General features: G+C 52.8%; 1 protein-coding gene across 5 annotated transcripts in view; it reads left to right on the forward strand.

Annotated features, from left to right (window-relative positions):
* The window catches only part of SMG6 (SMG6 nonsense mediated mRNA decay factor), a 106,474-nt gene that overhangs the window by 17,706 nt on the left and 69,743 nt on the right, over positions 1-19,025 (forward strand). For all 5 annotated transcript variants that reach the window (XM_050981975.1, XM_050981973.1, XM_050981974.1 and 2 more), the window contains exons 9-10: positions 5,880-5,941; positions 9,516-9,661. In XM_050981975.1, the coding sequence (XP_050837932.1) occupies positions 5,880-5,941; positions 9,516-9,661 (208 nt within the window). The remainder of the gene's footprint in view (positions 1-5,879; positions 5,942-9,515; positions 9,662-19,025) is intronic.

Consider the following 19,025-nt stretch of genomic DNA (forward strand, 5'->3'; position numbering starts at 1 on the left):
GTGATCCCTAAAGGCTTTGTGGAGAAGCTGCCTTGGGCACGATCTCCTGGAGACTTCATTTTCTGTGTGGTGCCAGATGAATAACATGACATTTGATGCTGGAAACCCCCAGATTTTGAAGCTGTTATAATAAACCCTGTGTGCACGTTCTGTAGCCATCGTTACTCACTGCTCCAAACGGGCAGTTTGACAGCAGAATTTCCTTTTGTTGATTAAAAATGTTGCTAGTCAGTCTCTACCATCCTCTTTCCATCCAGTTCAGTGAGGGTCCCTGAAGTCCTCTCTTTAAGAGGTTACTGAATCAGTTTATTCGTTTAATGATAATATTTTTTCAAGAATGTTGCATATTACTAATTCATGGAACCCATATTTAGATACAAGCTTGGTTGAAAAGGAAGTAACACCCATATAAATATTCTATTTGACCTGCTTTCGTTGAGTTGAAAGTTCTGCTAGTAAATTTGTTACTAAATTATGCTGAATTTATTTAGAAGTCAGATACTTGTTCTGGAGCCAGTGAAGTTGCCATGGCTTGTTCTTTAAGTTACTAAAGCAGATAATTTTCTTCCTTAACATTTTTCCTTTCACCTGCTCCCTGCTGGGATGAAGGAAGAACTCAAAAGCTCACTGCTTTTGCCAGGAAGCTTCTTAAATTCCTCTTTTCTTCTTGCTGGGCTGATAGCTGGTAACTCTTACAGCCATGAGATGTGTTCTGGAGCTGCTGCACTGCAAAAGGCCAGGGAGCTGCAGGAGTGTCTCAGTGTCTCTTTACCTCTAAATTAATTTTTTTTATGCCTCAAGGCCATGATGCATCAGGGTTCCCTCTCTCTTCCATGTCACAGCAAAATGGATTTTATATTTGTGTGGTGTCTGATGTTAAGTAGCAGGGTTTTCACTGGAATTGCTTTTACTGCTACAGAAATGAATCTGTTTGAGGACAGGACATTGCTCTGCTAAGCAGAAACCTGCATCAAACACGTGGCATGAGGCAGCCAAGGCAAGCCCTGTATCCATTTGTGGTTGCAGGTGGTATATGAAGAGCAGTGATTATGGTAATTAGCCCAGCTGGAATTTGCCCACAGCTCTGTGGGTACCTTGTAAACACTGCAAAAATGCCAGACAATTTTAACAGCCCTTTTGTCTCATCACATTTGTGTAGGTAGCCATTTGCACAAAACCCTTTCCACCAGCACTTTGGTGGGGTTACACCTGTAGCAGTAAAAGTTCCTCCTGCTATCCTGCCAATTGAGCCCACTGCAACATTCTGGGCTTTTCAGGAATCTCTGTATCAGTGTTGGGCTTTGTGGTCTGAGAGTGCTGCCTGTGGAAAAAAAAGAAAAATCTTAATGTGATATATCTAACCCTTGAGCTGGGAGGGAGAATATGGCACGTTTTGAGTGCCTGGATGTTATTTCACACAGTTCTCAGCAAGGAAGCTGTGCCTGGAAAAGCCTGACTGCCCAAGAAACCCTGAAAATATTTGGGATGAGCGCGGTACGTGTTTTGGAGCAGAGCTGTGTGGCTCTGTGGTCTGTATCCCAACCCCTTGTCACTGAGGAGACCCTTAGACTCAGGAGAACGTCCTGCTGTGCTCCAGGCCCTTCCACTCCAGTGGAGACAGCACATTTGTTACAGGCAGTTTTGCATCTGGTCTCTTGATTAATGGACTTGTCTCTTGCAGCCTATTTTGACTCTGACACCGCTTTCTGCTCCACAGATGCTTTGCTGATGTTGAAGAAAGTTTGCCTCGCTTGATAAAGACCAGATCCTGGAATTTACTTCCAAACCTGAAGTAACAATTTTTAACTTGAAACGCTTTTTCCCCAGGAGTCACTTCTCCAGAATCTTTCCCTTATTTGGTGCCTCCTTCCCAGCTGGGGCTGATGCTCAGGTGCCAAAGCTCTGTGCACTCCTTGCCCGGAGACAAACGGGTTCCAGTGCTGCTTTCCAGCCCTGATCATGGCACTCCATTTCCTGTGCCCTGCAGTGGCATTTCCAGCATTGCTCTGCTGGGTGGGGGACACCATTTTCAGTGCAGGATCTGGAGGTGAAATGTTGCTTTCTTCTCTGCTGGCTGGAGACAAGGCAGACATTTCCCGAAGCTGCCCGAGCAGTTCTGTGTTGCTGTCAGGCTGTGCTCCCCGTGGCCTCTAGGAGATTTGAGCTGGCTGTTCAGCCCTGTTGCTATCTCTGCTCTTTCAGCTGCTCCACAAGAAGTTGTTAGTCACTGTTGATTCCTTCCATAGCAACAAATCCAGTTGGGTTGGCGGCGAGGTGTGTGAGTGCTCCCCAAGCAGCACTGGGCTGCTTCCTCTGGTGAGGTTGCCTCTTCCCAGGTGGATTTAGTCTGTCTGCACATGCTGACTCATGACAGCTGAAACAGCTGTTTTCAGCTTCAGGCACTACTGTGTGCAGGGACCCCTTCTTCTTCTTGACAGCTGGTTTGTTTTTGTAACTAATGCCTTCACTATATGCTCATAACTTCCATATCGGTGATGCCCTCTTTTCAGCTGGAAGGGCCAAAATCCAGTTTTTGACATAGTTTTGTTGTTGTATAAGCTTTTCTTGATGGGCTTTTCCCAAGTGGGCAGCTTGGATGATCCAAATTTGGTTTCCTGACCCAAGGAGCAGCGTTGCCCACAAAGGGCAGCAGTGTCAGTGTGCTGGGTGTCCTGGTCTGGCATCCTGATATCAGCATGAGGACCATGTCTGGGAAATTTTTAGGGGGCTGCACAATCAGTGAGAAGAAGTTGTTTTGGGTCTCATGGCAGGGTAGTGAGCATGCTGACAATACTTCTGGGAAGTGTTGCTCTCCACCATGTGAATGCAGAGCAGCAGGTGACAGAACTTCCTCCTGTGTGCCAGGCCACTCATGGAGGTCGCTGTTTCCCTCTCCCCGTGAGAAGCTGAGTGTGGTTGGAGGAGCTGGGAGGGCTCCCAGAGGCTGAGGGACAGGTGAGTCAGTAGAGAAACAGTCATCCAGAGAAAAGCCCAGTCAAAGCAGCCCCATGGCCTTTGCATGAACCCGAAGATGAAAGGTCCAAAGTTGAGTGATGAGCTCGTCAAAACCTCGAGGCTGTGAGAGAAAAAGTGGTGAAAAAAGTGTGAGGTGCCTGCTTGAGATGCCACAGTGCTGGGGCACACAGGGCTCTGCCTGGGCTTGCTGGGGTTGTGATTTAAGCTGGCAAGAGGCATGAAACATGCTTCATTCCTAGAGGCAGGTATCACATTTCCTAAAAACAATTATAAGTAAGCACATATCTCTGTCCCAGTTCTGTACTGGTTGCTGGGGAGTGTGACTGGTTATTCCTTGGGATTGTAAGTGAAAAGGCTGAGTTTGAAACTTGCTCTGAGAAAATGGGGGTGAAGGCAATGTCCTGACAAGCCCTCCTGGAGCTGGGTATCTGTGGACACACTCTGGGCATGTCCCTGCTGGGTGTCACTTTCCATTCAAGGTGGGGAATTCTGGTTTTCCCCCGCTGCCAGTAAAGTGTGGGGATTGCAGAGCACTCATGGGGCCGTGGGTGAATGTGGGCCTAGGAGGAAAATTTCTGCCTCAATTTCTTCTTTCCCCCACCTGCAGCCTGCCCATGAGTGTTGCTATCCAGTAGAGATGGGTCAGGCCACAAGCTCCTTCTCTTTTCTGTATTGCTCCTCAAAGGATGCAGAGCATGGACCCCTTCCAGCTCTTGCACTGGGTCTTGCTGTGGGGCAGAGCATTCCCCACCACCCCTCCAAGGCTCTTGCACTGAGCAGGGGGCTGTGATTCCTTGGATTCCTTAGGCTGTGTCTGTGTCAGGGTCTGTGATTTCAGCCAGTGCTGGTCACACAAAAAACAGCTTTTTTGCCTCCACAAGCTCTTGCAGAAAAAAAAAATGACCTGTTAAAGGCTTCAAGCTCTCAATTACCATAGTGTCCTAAGGTGAAGAATCAGCTATATCCAGACTTCACTGCCAGAATGAATAAGAGCTTTGCTGTGCTGTCCCAGTATTCCCCAGTCTCTTCTGGGTTCCATCTGCAGAGTTAATAAAATGGTGGCAAATCAAGTTGAGTTCTAGTGGAAAGGGCTCTTTAGGGCAGCAGTAAAATAGTGAGTAAGCAAGAACCCCTTGCTGCCGGGGCCAGTTTAATTGGTCTGGCTTGTTTTATGAGACAGGTTTTATGTCTAAACTCGCACATGGCCCAGGAGCAGCTCTGCAGCAGGGCATCATTCTCCTGCATGGATCCTCCGGGAACGCAGCCGGGTTAATTACACCTCACTGGAGGTGCAGAGCAGCTGGCATCAGTCATGGCTTGAGCCCAGAGGCTCAGCAAATGGGGCTGGGAGGTGGCACCAGAGCTAGGATGCCAGTGACAACTGTCCCCTGCAGCCAGGCCTGGCAGAGAGCTCGGGAGGCTCTGGTCAGTGCCTGCCCTGCGTCCTCTGGCGTGTGCCCAGCTCTTGGCTGGGCACTGCCACAGCCCTGCCAGGTGATCTTATCCTCCCCCTGTGAGTGGAAGCGGGGGAGTTGAGGCTGTAAAAGCCCTGGGTGGATTGGAGCAGCATGGTGGTGCTCTGGGTCGCTCCTGGTCAGCGTCTCCCTCGCAGCACTCGGGGCCTGGCTTTTCTCAGCATGCTGAGGCTGTGCAGGCACAGGCGAGAGAGGAAAACCTCCTGCTCTGGGGAAGGTAAAAGTGAGGCCAGTCCACTCCTGCTGTGACACAGCCACCCCCAGGGCCAGGCTGAGGGAGTGCTTACCCACCCACAGCCATCCTCAGAGCCGTGCAGATAAGGACTGGGAAAGCCCAGAGCTGTGCTGAGCGAGCAGAGGTGGCCTGGAGCAGAGTAATTATTCAAGTCAGGTTTTGGAGTAAGGGGACCAAAGCAGGGCAGGAAGCTGCCTTCACTCTGTGTGCTGCATCCAGCTCCCCTGTGTCCCCTTAGCTTCATGTCCACAGAATCATGGAATGGTTTGGGTAGGAAGGGACCTTAAAGACCATCTAGTTCCAGCCCCCCGCGATGGGCAGGGACAGCTTGCACTAGAGCAGGTTGCTCAGAGCCCCATCCAACCTGGCCTTGAACGCTTCCAGGAATGGGGCATCCACAGCTTCTCTGGGCAGTTCAGTAGCTGTTGAAAAGGCAGGGTCTCAGAGGCTCTGCTGGCACATCTGAACACTGTCTCTAGCACCAGATAAATGAGGGGGTGCAGCATCACCCCAGTCCTCCCTGGCTTCTGGAAGCTGCTCCTGGCAGGGCACAAACAAGTGTGAGTGCTGCTGCTGAGCTCTCCATGCTGGCTGCTCTGCAGAAAAGTGCTGGGGAGGACATCCTGCTCCCTCTCTGCCTTGTCCAGCTGCTGCTCTGCCTCTGACACAGTCAGGAGCACAGAACAGGCTGCTGCTGGTGCTTGTGGTGTTGTGTTTTTCAATCAGTGGGAATGCTGTCTTTGGAGACTCCTTTTCCAGAACCACTTAGGCTGTGCTAAGTTTGGAATTGATGAGACAGGGGGGAGGAGAGCTTTGCCTGTCAATGCCTGGGGTGCAGGTATCAGCTGTGGGTTGCTGGGGTGCAGGTTGGGGTGCCCAGGGTGTGGGGTTGGGGCTGCCGGGGTGCAGCAGCCCTGTGCAGGATCACCGGACCCGGCAGAGGGTGCTGTGTCTCCACCGCCTCTCCCGGCTCCGCTTCCAGCTCCAGCTGTTTGGCACTTGCCTCTGCCTCTGTGCATGATGTTTGTAAGAGTTTGGGCATGTCCATTTGGTTCCCATCTCCAGTGCCACCCCCAGCATCCAGGCCAGGTTCTTCTGTCACTGGGGACATTCTTAATTCACAGGAAATAGGAGAGAGTTTAATTGTTTTCTCCTCTCTCTTTTTTTTCCCTTTTTTTTTTTTTCCCATGCAGCTGAACAAAAGGTTCATCCTCAGTTTTCTCCATGCCCATGGGAAGCTGTTTACCAGGATTGGGTAAGTGTGCAGGATGTTTATTTTATTTTCCTACATTACAAGTCTTTTTGGAATTTAATATTGTTAGCAACTAAGCTGTGTTTGGAGCTGAGGGCACAGGGTGTGAATTCTTGCAGGCCTGGCCTCCTGGTTCTTATTCTCCTTACCCGCCCTCCAACCCACACTGGCTGGAGCTTGGGCTTTTCCTTTCCCCCACCTCAAAGCCCATTCCTGCCCATGCCCCAAGACCCTCTGGCAGAAGCTGAGCACAGATGGTTCACACACACAGGAGGGATAAGAGGCTGTTTTCTCTCTCTCCCATCACCTAACTGTGCTTCCTTCACTTGAATTTCTGGGTTTAACCCACTCTTTTCCACTGCCCCCACCCAGTGCAAAGGTGGCTTCTGGGGCTCTCAGTGGCTGTTGCCTGTGAGGATCACAAAGCCCCAGAGGCAGATCCATGTGTGCTGGCTGAAAGCTGCCATCCAGAGTGTGGCAAAACAAGCCTTGCCCTTCATCTCCTCTCTGCCATGTCAGTGAAAGCCCCATAGCTGAGAGCTGCCCTGGCTGTGGGAACTGGTTTGTACAAAGTGCCCTTGGCAGTGGCTGTCAGAAATGGGTTTCAAGTAATTGAACATCTCCCCTTGAAGCAAAGCAAGCCTGATTCCAGCCTGGGCTGAGATCCCAGCCCAGGGGACACCCTTGTGACCCTGAGGGCAGAGCTCAGCCTCGCAGCTGATGGGCTTCCCATGGAGCTGCCTCTGCTCCAGGTCTGGACTGGCCCTCACTGTGTGGGAGCAGCTGCTGAGGAGAGACCCCATGTGGGTCTCTGGCAGTGGTGGTCTCTGCTTGAGCCTGCCAGGAACTCGGAAGCAACCAGAGTCTCCTGAGCTCTCTTGGCTCCTTCATTCTCCTCTGGAATTGCTGGCTGCAGGTCACAGGGCTGAGAGGGTGCAACCTTTTCCAGGCTGTGTGGGTGCAAAGTGACAGCTTGTCCCTGCTGGGAGCAGCTCAGATCCTGCCACACAGCAGCACCTCAGCACTTGCTGTCTCCCGTGCTTACAGGGGTGACCACTCAGGAGGGGCACTTTGGACCCTTCACAAAAGCCAGGGAAGCAGGGGCTGATGATTTGCTGGAGATCTCAGTGTCTGAGGGTCACTGCCGATCTCTCCCTGATTCACAAGGCACTGATTATCCACTCATGGGCCACCAGGCTGGCCTGCAGCGAGGAGGCACAGCTGAGTGTCCTGCCTGCAGGAAAAGAGGAGGAGAGCTGCCAGAGCCCAGGGAAGGTTCAGGAAGCGCAGGGTCTGTGCTGGAGGGCAGAGCATCCGGGGAGCTGCTGGTCCCTGGCGCTGTGGGGCCGCGCTCGCGGTCGAGCTCCGCTTGAGCGGATGCCAGCAGGGGATTAATGGGGATGTAGCAGAGATCAGTTGCACATTTGGCTCCTGAGGCTTTTGTGAAATTAAGATGCAGCGTTTCAGGCAGTTGCTTCCCAGGACAGTCATTTAGAAAACCCAAGTATGTTTAATGGTACAATATGCCCTGAAGTACTTAGAAGGGAACTAGAAAGTAATACCATGACACAGGAAGAGAAAATCGTCCAGCCCTGCTCAACAGCTTCCGTGCTTAAAATAGGTAAAAGGTGAGGAATAGCCAAGTCCTTTTTGGGCAGGATCTCTGGTGATTTGTCTGGAAAAAATATGGAAAAGATGATGTTGTCCTAATTGGACTCTTGCTTCTAAAACCACAGGTAAGCAATTTATTAAAAGCTTCCGCTCGGCTCCTGACCTGCTGGTTCTGAGCTCAGTGGGGTTACTGCATGCTGTTCCAGATGTGCTGTGGTATCAAGCACAGGTGGTGGAGCTAAGGAAGCCCTCACTCCTTGTTGTTATTCCTTGGCAGTAATCTTCATCTCCTCAGTAACAACCCATCCTGCAAAGGGCTCCTCCATCCCCAGAGTGTTGTCTGCCCTAGGAGGATGTTGCTGCATACACTGGATGTGGTCTGAGATTTCTCAAAATTAGGAAGTCTTTAGAAGCAATCAGTTTGCTTTAATTCTCTGGCTGTGCCCCAAATCCAGGGAAGTTGCCTTTTGCAGAGAAAGCAGTGTAATTGTACTGACAGAGCTGCTCCATTCTGCACAGCTACAAAGTACAAGGAGGCTGTTTGTTCCAGCCCATGTTTTTGGGAAGGTAGCAGAGACTTTGAACTGCTCCAGCAAACAATGCCCAGGGAGAGGGTACCCTGCTAGTAGGAAGACCCAGGTGATGAAAAGCACCCATGAAATATGGCTAAGAAGAAAGCCATTTCTGTCTTTAAAAACAAAACTGTCACTGTCCTGAAGTCTGTTGGGAAAGCCCAGCAGAATTGCCCATGTGGGTTACCAGAAGTGGCTCATTAATCCAACCCGTGGTGATATCACGAGATCTGAATCTCCTGGGGGGAAGATAGAGGAAATTGCTTTAGAGGCCCCTGAGGTTGCCAGCTCCAGATGCCTCACCCTCTGTGGGTTTTGGCTCTCTCATTCCCATGTAGGCACTGATAACTGGTGTGGGCACTTGCTGGAAGATATTCAGTCTGCTGGGTCTGGCTGTGGCTTTTTCTAGTGTAGGAATAACAATCAATACAGCAAACTCTGCAGAGGAGCCAGTGGGACAGGAGGACCTCCCCACTCAGTAGTTCCCAAGGTTTTGGGCAGCTTCAATTGTCTTCATGGGATACCAGGTGAGGACTGTTGTGGGCAACAACACCTCAGTCATTTTCGGGGATTGAACGTGCTCTTTGCAATAATTTCTGGGAGCTTGCTGAGGATCCAACAGCTTTGATAAGTGACCTCAGCTGATTCCCTCAGTGATGAGGAGCAGGATAAAGGTGTCAGATTTCCGTGGGCGCTTGTGAGTGGTGTTGAAAGCTCACCCCATCCCCAGGCGTGGCCCCGCAGCCGCGGGCTGCTGTGTCCTGACGCGCGACAGCGGCGCTGCGGCTGCGGGGACCCGCTCCGGCTTTGACACTGTCAGCAGCTCCACCAGTCAGAGAGTCCCTGTCCTGTGGGGCTTGAAGTGATGAAGTTTAGGGGCTCAATCACAGTGCTGGGGAGTGTGTAGCCTGGGGGAGACAGGGCTCGGTGCCATGGGATCCGATGCTGCAGCGAGGAGTTCTGGAGGAAGCACGCTCTGGCCGGCATTCAACGCACTGGAATTGCCACATCCGCAATGTGGCACCAGTGTGTGCATTTTGCTGCAGCCTTGGGAGTCCCATGGGCTGCTCCTGGTCCAAGTGAGCTGCTGGCCCCTTGGCACCTCTCCCAGATTGGTAGAAGTCAGTAGAAAAAAATGGTTGGTCAGAAATGACTCATAAAGGCCGTGTTTTCCTGCCAGAAGTATGCTGCCTGTCGGTCACAGAGCAATCCCTCACTGCCCTCTCTAAGGAAGCAGCCTGCACCTTCATTCCCCACAGCTCCTGGCTGGGAGACAGCACCCCAGGGATTCCCCCTTCCCCAGGAGATGTGACATGGGCTGAGCCATGCCCACCTCCCAGCCCTCATCTCAGGGCACAGCCTGCTCTCGACAGCCTCTCTCTCTCTGTCTGCAGGATGGAGACTTTCCCTGCAGTGGCCGAGGAGGTCCTGAGGGAGTTCCAGGTGCTGCTGCAGCACAGCCCCCCTCCCATCGGAAGCACCCGCATGCTCCAGCTCGTGGCCATCAACATGTTTGCAGTGTACAACTCCCAGCCCAAAGGTACCACGTGCTGCTGGAGGGGAAACTGGATGGGGATCAGCCATTCCCCATGTGGAGAAGGGTGGGGGACACACCAGATGGGGAGGTGGGAGTGGTGGTTGGATGCCTGTGGGTGTCAACACAAAGGGACCTTGGCTGGGCCTTTGGAGCTGGCTGAGGTGTCTGAGGAGTGAGGAGGCATCGCATCCCCCTGGAGCCTGAGTCATCAGCACAGAAGGAAAATGCTGCTTTATGGCTCTGCCTTCCCAGTGTTTAAGCTGGGCCCTGCTCAGTGCCTGTGCTGGCACCAGGAGGGCTGGACAGTCTCAGAGGCCTCAGCTGTTGGCTGTGGCTGCCTGTGTCCATGCAGGTGGGTGGGGATGTGATGCCACTCTCTGAAACACTGGGTTGGAGCCTGTACCCCGTGGTAATTCAGAGAACAACACAGATCTAGTGTTGATTACTGTCCTCCTCTCACTTCCTCCATCCACCCAGCAGCCTGGATGGTCTCTACCATTGACAAGTTTATTGTGCTGGGCAACAGAGGTGCCACCAAACCAGAGCCTCTTCACTGAGTTTAAAATGATGCTTCCAAGGATTGTACTTCTCCCTGTGTTCCCTCCAACATGCACTCAGCAGCAGGTACCCAGGTCTGCCTGAGCTGTGAGTTTGGGAGCAGGGATGGGGTTGCTCTCCCTGGGTGGGAGGAAGCAGCATTTCACATCCTGGTGCCTTGGGATTTAGATCCCAAATAAGAGGGCCTCCAGCTGATGGATTTCAGCTAAGGCCAGCATGTGGGTGATCAGGCTGAGCCCCAGAGAGCTGCTGCTGGAAGATCCCTCCCTCGTGAGCCAGTTGGCCACTGCTCAGGCTGGTGGTCAGTGGCCAAGGTCAGCTGATGGAGCAAACCAGCACCAGCTGGAGGGCTGGGAAGTGGCTCCTGTAGCTGTGCCTGCTTTGCAGGCACTCTCCTCTCCTGGGGGGAGCTGTCAATCCCACTGGGGAGGCAGCCATGCCCTCCTGCCTGCCAGATGCCAGCCAGTGATGGCGTGTTTATCTTTGAGCTGCAAAGTACTTTGTGATTATAAGCAAATGCCTCTGCGTGACAGTAATTATTGTATTCATAATATTAATAATACCCCTGGTAGGTGAATTAATAGTGGTGTCTGTGCCACAGACAGGGGCGGGTGGGGAGGAGAGGATGAGATTTGTCTGGGATGTATGGCAAGCCTCTGTGGCAGAGCTGGAAGCAATCCCAGCTCTCAAACCACTGGGCTGAGCTCGTCCCTCCACAGCCGAGTTGTGGATGTGTGTGAGTGACAGAGGTAGTGCTTTTTATCTCATGAAAAATAAGTATTCTCAGAGTTTTCTGCCTCCTGTGTGGGTAGCTGCCAGCTGCTCCCAGCTTTTGGATCTCTGGAGAAAGCAAACCTGTTTCTGCCGGGCCCCGCGGGGTGCGTGCGGAGCAGGTGGCAGCTCCTGGAATGCCTGCAGGTCGGATGGCACCACGGCTGCCATCTGATGCCAAGGGCCCTTCAGGGATTTCCCTGAGGGCTCTTTGCTCTGGTGACCCTGAAATATCGCTGAGAGTGCTGTTGGCAAAGCAAACCCTGCTGTCAGCACAAACGCCCCGGTGGTCTCGGAGCGCTCGTACGCCGAGTGCTGGCACAGCACAGGTCGGGCTCGCTGCCGACGCTGCCATCCTGGGAAGAGCTGGGTGCAGATGGGAATCAAAAGCAGAACAGCAAAGGGTCTGGAGTTTTGAAGGAAGGCAGGAATGTTGGAAGGATTACGGAGTCCCCTGCGTGGAGCAGGGCGCTGGCTCGCTCCCCAGGCTGCTGTGGGCAGAGGCCTGGCGGAGCGCGGCAGGAACGCTGTCGGGAAGGTGCTGTCGGGTTTCCATTTCCCAGCACATGAGTCACCTCCCTGTGCTGCAGCAGCAGGGGCAGCAGGGAGCCAGGGGGCCGAGCCACCCCTGTGGGCCTGTGGGAGGCTGGCAGGACGCAGGGAGCAGTCCCACCCTGCCTGCATCCCAAATTGCCAGGAAGCGTTGCTGGGGAGCCGGCTGGAGTCAGAGCTTGGCTGTGTCCACTCCGCAGAGATTGGATGTAACTTTGCAGTTGGACCAAACGGCCTCCAGAGATCTCCTCCTACTGAAATCCTCCTGCAAATCTGGGAGCAGAGCGTGTCTGTGTCCTTCCCATCACACTCAGGGCCTGACACTCAGTTTGCAGTAGCAGGAGGAGATCTGTGGGTTTGTGGCTGGGAGGGAGGTCTGAGCCTCTCTTCCCTGCTGTCCGGGGGTGTTCTCTTCAGGGACAGCAGCTCCCTCCCTTCCCTGCTCTGTATTTCCAGGTCTCTGGAGCCCCAGCTACTCCTGAGAAACATGTAAATGTGCTTGTTGCTCCATGTCTGGTGTGTAACAAATCCCTGGTGCTGAGATCCAGTGGTGCTGGCAGTCATGGTGTGGTGTCACTGGCATAACAGTCACAATGTGGGGAATTCTATGAAATTCTTAACCCCTGAATAAGAACTTTTAAGTAAAGAGTCAGGTATTAAGAAAAAGGGAACTTAAAATTAAATGCTGTGTTAAGCACCTGTCCTCCCTCTTCCTCAGGCTTGCACCAAACACAATCCTGCCCCATCTCAGCCTCGGTTTCTCCCATTTTTGGATTGTTCTTGGTCTGTGCCGGACCTTCAGTGAGGCAGTGGGCAGCACAGGAGGTTGGGGCTCATGCATGACAGTTTGTGTCTGCTGCTCTTTGCTTTTTTACTCCTATTCTTTTGCTGTGGTGTGGGTTGGCCATGACCCCTCAGTGGTGCCCCTATCCTGGCACGTGTCCCCTCTGGGATTTGTGACAGGTCCTCTGTGTCTCTTCTCCCAGCCACTGCCACTTTTTATAAACCATCCAACACCAACCACAAGGTCACCGTGTGCTCTTCTGACAGGGTGACTTTTTTTGTGCTGTGTCTAAACTGGTTCCAAAACCAGCCAGCTGTGAGCAGCACGTGGCATTTCACATCCTCCTCCCACGCAGCTCACTGCTGTGGTTACCTGAACCCTGCAGTGGGTGCCAGGGCTCAGGTGAGCAAGGCAGAGCTCTGTGGCCTGTGCCCAGTGCAGCTGAGCTGTGCTTGTCCCCAGGGACAGCACCAGGCATGCTGGAGCTGGTCTCAGCTGCCTGTGCAGCCGGGCGACACTGGGAAGATCCTGGGAGATGAAATGGATCTGTTGTTTTCTCTGACAGAGGAAGCCAAAGAATTCCCACATGAAGTGCATCCCCTGCTGTTCAGCATCAAACAGTGTGTTCCTGCTTTGTCCAGGGAGGCATGCAGCTGGTGAGGGTCCCACTGACCCGGCTGCCTCCTGTCAGGAGCACTTCAGGTGTGAAAAAGCTTCTTGCAGACCTCAAACCCATGGAGTGGGTGCCCACCTTAGGGAAGGAGGGCAGAGAGAGGTGGCCACTCTACATGGCAGAGACTTGCAGTTGCTGGTGCTTCCCAGGATGGGACATAGGTGACCAACCAGTGTTTTGGGCCATCCTGGGTTCTGGCTGGGGCGGGGCCATAGTGGGGTGGCCCATTTTAACAGTTTGGTAGCCATCTGCACAACCAACTCACAGAGAAGTTTGGATCCCTTTATCCCAACCACAAACACTCCAAGAATTTTAATTTTTTTTTAATTCTGTAATTTGGGGAAATAAAACTCTGGTTCCTGAAAAGACTAATTGAAGCCGTGCTTGCGGCAGGGGCATCTCGGTGAGTGGAGAGAGAGGAACCCCCTCCCAGCCCATCTGTGCCCAATTTACTCCGATCTGGCCTCTCTGAGGCTTTTTTCTTTCTCTCTCTCTTTAATAATTTGTTTTATAATTCCTGGAATCAAACCCATCTCAGACACACTGTTTTATTTTACTGTATTATTGGATTATACTTCCTATAAATCACTGGATGTTATTCATAGGCCACCACCAGAATAACTTCCCCTCTCCCCCCAAACCCCCCCCGACGGCCCCGCATTCCAAACAAGCACACACCAAGGTGGGGGTGCAGCAGCACGGGGCACCCTAGAGACACTTCCCGGAAATCCCAGCAAATTTGCCTGGCTGTGGGTGTGAAGCATCAGGCTGCAGCACCTGGATGCCTTCTGGCACTCTGGGCCGGTCGAGTTGTGCCGTGTGGAGGTTGTTAGGAGGTCGGGCTTAGGTGGAAGTGGAGAGGGGAGGGGGCTGCCATATGTGCATCCTCAGCACATGTAGGGAATGAAGTTGCATCCCCCAGGGCCGAGCAGAGTCAGGGCACAGAGGCACAAGGAGGGTCTGGCCAAGTGTGTTGCTTTAGCTGAGGATTGGGAAAGTGGAAAGGGACAGTTTGGGCAGGGTGAGCTGTGCACAGGGCATCTGCTCTGCCAAGGAGGAAAACCTACTAGCTGTGCCCTGGCAGAGGGACTGTGCTCATCTGGGTTGTGACAGGGACTCAATGTGGCAGGGGCAGGCTGAGCTTTGCTCTGCAGACCCTGAGTCTGTCTTCTTGAGTAGAACAGGGTCAGGTTCTCTGTGCAAGGTGGTGTCAGCTGGGAAACTTTGAAGGCTCGTGTGGAAAGGAAGGTTTCACAGCAGCAGCTTCCGGGCACTGTCTGTGGCTTTTGCCACACTGGTGTCCTGAGACCTGGGCCGAGCAGGTCGGTGCTGCAGGGGTTGGAGAGACTCTGCCTGGCTCAAAGAGGAGCTGCTGTCACACACTTGTGACTACAACCTGTGCAAGGGTTTGCTAAGGCACGTGGCCCTGCTTGCTCCTTGAACACTGACACCAGCTTGAGATGCGGATCTTGCCCAAATCTTGATACACACAAGGAAAGATTTGTCGGTCAGTGCAAATCCCCTGCAGCTCTTAAGCAGGTGCAGGACTTTCTGTTTTCATTGGGGAGGTCAGAGCCCTGAGATGAGGCTGTGCTGTGGTAACCAGCAGCCAGCTCTGCTGCCATTCCCCCCTCCTCACAGCCCTGTGCCGGACACGGCAGGTCTCGCTTTGCTGACCACATCTGCTCAGTCTTGCAGCCTGAACCCTTAAAATATCCCTAGAGATGATGCAGAGGCTGGTGGTGTCTGCCCTCAGCAGAGCCTGAGCTCTGACCATTGCCACGGGCTCGTTTGTGCCGCTCGGACCCAGCTCTGCTCAAAGAGCAGACTGCAGCATCAGAGAGGCTCAGAGGAAGCACCTTCTGATCACCTGCAGCAGCCTCATCTCCACCTCTTCTTGTGAAGCTCTAACCACATCTTGCATATTGGGGCTGACAGAAGGTGGGGGCAATAGACTGCAAGAGAGTCCAGTGCATTTGCCCGAGTTTAAAAATAAAGCAGTGCTGTGGGTAACTGCCTTGGTTTGGTGAAGTTTTAAAATTAGGCACAAAAGAAAGCTTAATAAACCTTCAGCTATAGATAGCAGCAGAAGCAACTTGATGTTTCCCTGTCTGGGGAGCAGAGCTGAGTCCTTTTCTCTGAATTCCCCTCTTTGTGTAGTAAATGCACACTTCAGCTGTGGGCTGTGACACCTTTGGGCTAAAGAGCCAGGAGGGTGATGAAGATGTCACATTGCAGGGCTGTGCCGGGGGGATGCTGAGCATCTGCAGCCCTGTGCTCCGTTGAGAGCAGAGCCTGAGGTCCCTCCATCTGCCTGGGGGGCTCAGTTTGTAGTGCAAAGCTCACTTGATGCAGGGAGGCTGGAGTTGAGCAGTTTGACATCTGGCTTTCTCTGGGTGCTGGGGCTTTGCTTGATGTACAGCAATTGTGGACTGAGGTGTGTGAGCTGAGATCTCCAGCTGCACCTGGAGTCGCTGTGTGACTTTCCCTCTGAGACTGGGCAGTGCTGTCTTTAGTGAGGTGGTGTTAAGACATAACACTTCCCAAGGCCTTACGTTTGGAGGAACTGGATGTTTAATTTATCCTTCCTCTCCTTTCGCATTACTGCTTGTATTTGCTTTGCATTTGAGTGGTATTTAGGAGAGTAAACTCAGAGGAGGGCTGGATGATTCTGGTGTCCATCCTTCCCCTTGCTGCCTGCCTTGCACTGAGGCTCCTGAGCAAGCTGGCTCTTTGATGCCACTGCCTTGGCAAAGGGCTTTTCCACTGAGCCTGTTGTTCAGTGATATCTGCTACTCCCTGTGTCCAGACACAGCCTGTACCCTGAGATGTGTGAGTAGGAGGAAGCGCTGAAGTGGTGCAGGGAGTGCTACCTGCATTGCTCATCTCAGGAGCCACACAACTTCCTGTGCTGAGTCTCCTAAGGGACATGTACGTGTCCAGAGATGGCAGCTGACCCTCCAGGGTGTCTCCTCTGAGCCACTGGGAGTGTTGGAGGTTGGCACAGTCGCTGGGAACTGTCGGCGCCTTTCCCTTCAGGGAAGGAAGCTGTCTCGGACTTGAGACACATCAGTAAAGTTCAGGTAAAATAATTCTGGCCCAGACGTGTCTTCAGAGTCTTGCTCTCGGGCTCTTGAGGCTGGTGGCAGCAATGTTTAGACCAAAGTCTTCCTTTGCTTATTCCCCTCTGTTTCCTGTTTAAAAGGCAGATTGTCACATATTTGGGGATTTATTTACCGTAATTGGAGTTATTTTCCTGGCTGCTGGCTTCTGCCCTCTGATGCAAGACTCCTTAGTGAAACGTGTGTCCAGAAAGCCATGTGACTTTTTTTTCCCCTTGCCACAAGTGCCAGCAGGAGATGCAATAATCAACGCGCTGCAGGGAATTTCCACTGGCAGTTCAGGTTTCTGAAATCTAGACGTTGGCTTGGGAGGCAAAAGATTGAGCAGGGCTTTGTGGCAGGGAAGGGAAAGGTTTCCAGCAAGATTGAGCGTTTGCTGGTGTGTCAGACTCTCCACTCCTGCCCTCCAGTTCAAGTGCAGCAAAGTCCACATCAAGTGGTGTTAGATGAGCTTGCTGGGGGCTTCTGCCTGGTCTGCCTGTCACACAAGCACATCCTTACATCTGCCCTTGAAGCTGTTCCATGAGGTGATAGCAGGATCTCATTTCAGGGCAACAAATTGAGGGGAAATGATTTGTAAACACAAAGCCTGAGTCTGCTTTAGAGCCAAGCTTCAGCAGCTCAAGCAGCAAATCAGGACAATCAGTGACAGGTGAGGTGAGGTTGGAGAGGCTTTGCTGTGGTTCCAAGGCATGGCCAGCTCTGCAAACACTGAATCCAGCCACTGTTTGGATGAAGAAGCAGCATTGCTGTGTAAAATGAAAGGCAGGAAATGGAGCAGTGACACACTGTGTCCATCTGTCCTGCTGTGGAACGAGAGATGAGGTGCTCAGGCAGGTCCCAGGTCTCTGCATGTCCCCAGCTTTGGGGGTGGAGAAAGAGGGGTGCCAGGCAGTCAGAGTGAGGTGCACCAGGTGCAGCAGCTTTGGTGAGGCTTTAGATGTTAGCAGCGTGACAGGAAGTCCTTTTGCTTTTGAAGAGATATTTCTGATTCTTTAATGTGCCTCGCACCTTTGATTTCCTCATGCTTTTAAGTAGCACCAAGTCAATTACAGTATTTCTGTTTAATTCTCTGAGAGAACACTGTATAATTAGGCTAATTATGCTGCTTTGTGAAGTTGTAAAACTCCTGATTGAGCTTGAGGGGCTGTTTTATAACCTTCCAGGTGTAGGCAGGGGGGCTGCCCGCCCCGTGCCCCGTGCAGGTTTGGGTGCAGCCTGCCAGCTCAGTGAGGGTAGTTCCTTCCCAGGGGCTGCCCCACAGGCTCATCCCCTGCCAGCTCCATCCTGCCTTCCTCTTTTCACAGGCTGCAGTCCCTCTGGGAATGCTGTGCCCAGTGCTAGAGGGGCTTGTTGGGATCTCTTCTTGCCTTAATGTTGAGATCAGGAATGGCAGCACAGCCGAGGCTGTTTCTGCCCTTGAGTGTGTCTGAGGTGACCCCACGCAGGTTTAGGTGTGGAGATCTTTTATTTTCCCTGATTAGGCTGCGTGTGCCCTGCAGTGGGTTCTTGGCAGCACAGAGCTGGTTCTGTCTGTGCTAAGTGACAGTCAGGAGGAAGGTGTGACCTTCAGGTGTCACCCTAGCTGTGTGATGCTCACTTCAGCTTCACTGACCAGGACAGTTTAACCCTGGCTGAGGGACAGCCCTGAAGGCACATGGTCCATCTCTAATGGAAGGGTCATTTTTAATGTTGGTTGGTGTGGCTGATGATGGCCATGGTGGCCTTAGGGCTGGCTGCTAGGTGACACACAGAGGGCACAGATGATTTGTCTGCCCCGGAGCTCTCAGGTCCCAGCCCAGAGAAGCAGCCAGGAGCACGTCACTGTGAAATGGGAAGAAGATACCTCGTGGGGATGGGTTTGGCTGTGGAGTTTCTCCATTCCCCCTTCTCCCATCCCTCCTGGGATCATCTGGGTCCCTGACCCTGGCTCAGTGAACTCCCGGTGCTTCTCCGCCGTGCCCCGGCAGCGGAGCTGGGGCATCTTGCGAAAGCAGCGCCTGCTCCCCGGCTAATGGCATGGGGATGGAGAAGGAGGCTCCGGCTGCCAAAGGCGGGTTGGGAACAGCATAAACCCTTCAGCCCGAGGAGCCAAGGGCTGACAACCCTCGTGCCTGGTGCTGGGAGCCGAGCTCGTCCCGCCCGGGGGGCCCCAAGCGCGCTCGGGGCCGCGGCGGAGAGCGGCCAAAGGCGGCCACATGGGCGCGGGTGGCTCGGAAAGCAGGCGCAGAGGAAGTGATGCTCCCGGGCCCATCTGCACGGGGAGCGGGAGACGCACCCCAGCTGGTGCGAGGCCCTGGCAGCCCCGGGAGCTGCCGTCTGTTGGGCTTTACTGCTGTCTACGTTGAAACACGGCTTGGGAAGGACGGGAGGGGGGTCGGTGGCACGGTGCCAGTCCCGGTTCTCCTGGCCTTCTCGTTCCTCTCTCCTCCTCCTCCCCGCTCCCTCCAATGCTTTAAAGTCACATTTCCAGGCCAGACATAGAATTAATCTCTGGGCACTTCACATTGCTGGCAGCGCAAAGCAGGATGTGGGATCTTTTTTTCTCTCTCTCTGCGTCTTGGCTGACTTTTTTACCTCTCGAAGAATTTGGAAGGGCCGTGAGATTCCCCCCACCCCCCCTCGCCTCAGTGCCGTGCAGTTTTTCAGCACGCTGATCACCCTGCTGTGGCTTCACCCTAATAGATTTCATATGCTGACACAGTTGACATCAGTACCAAACTATTTTACATGTGATCTGGTGTATTTCCTGAGGAAATCTGCAAGATATTTATTAAGAACTAATAAAATAAACCTCTCCATGAGCTTTTAGGTAGTTTTCAATTTTTCATGTCTCTCTCGTTTCCTCTTATCAATGAGTTTCTATTTTCTCCCTCCTCTCTGACCATTGCACAAGGAAACAAAAAT

This window comes from Serinus canaria, chromosome 19 (genome assembly GCF_022539315.1).
Source record: "Serinus canaria isolate serCan28SL12 chromosome 19, serCan2020, whole genome shotgun sequence".
In the NCBI taxonomy this organism is placed as follows: domain Eukaryota; kingdom Metazoa; phylum Chordata; class Aves; order Passeriformes; family Fringillidae; genus Serinus; species Serinus canaria.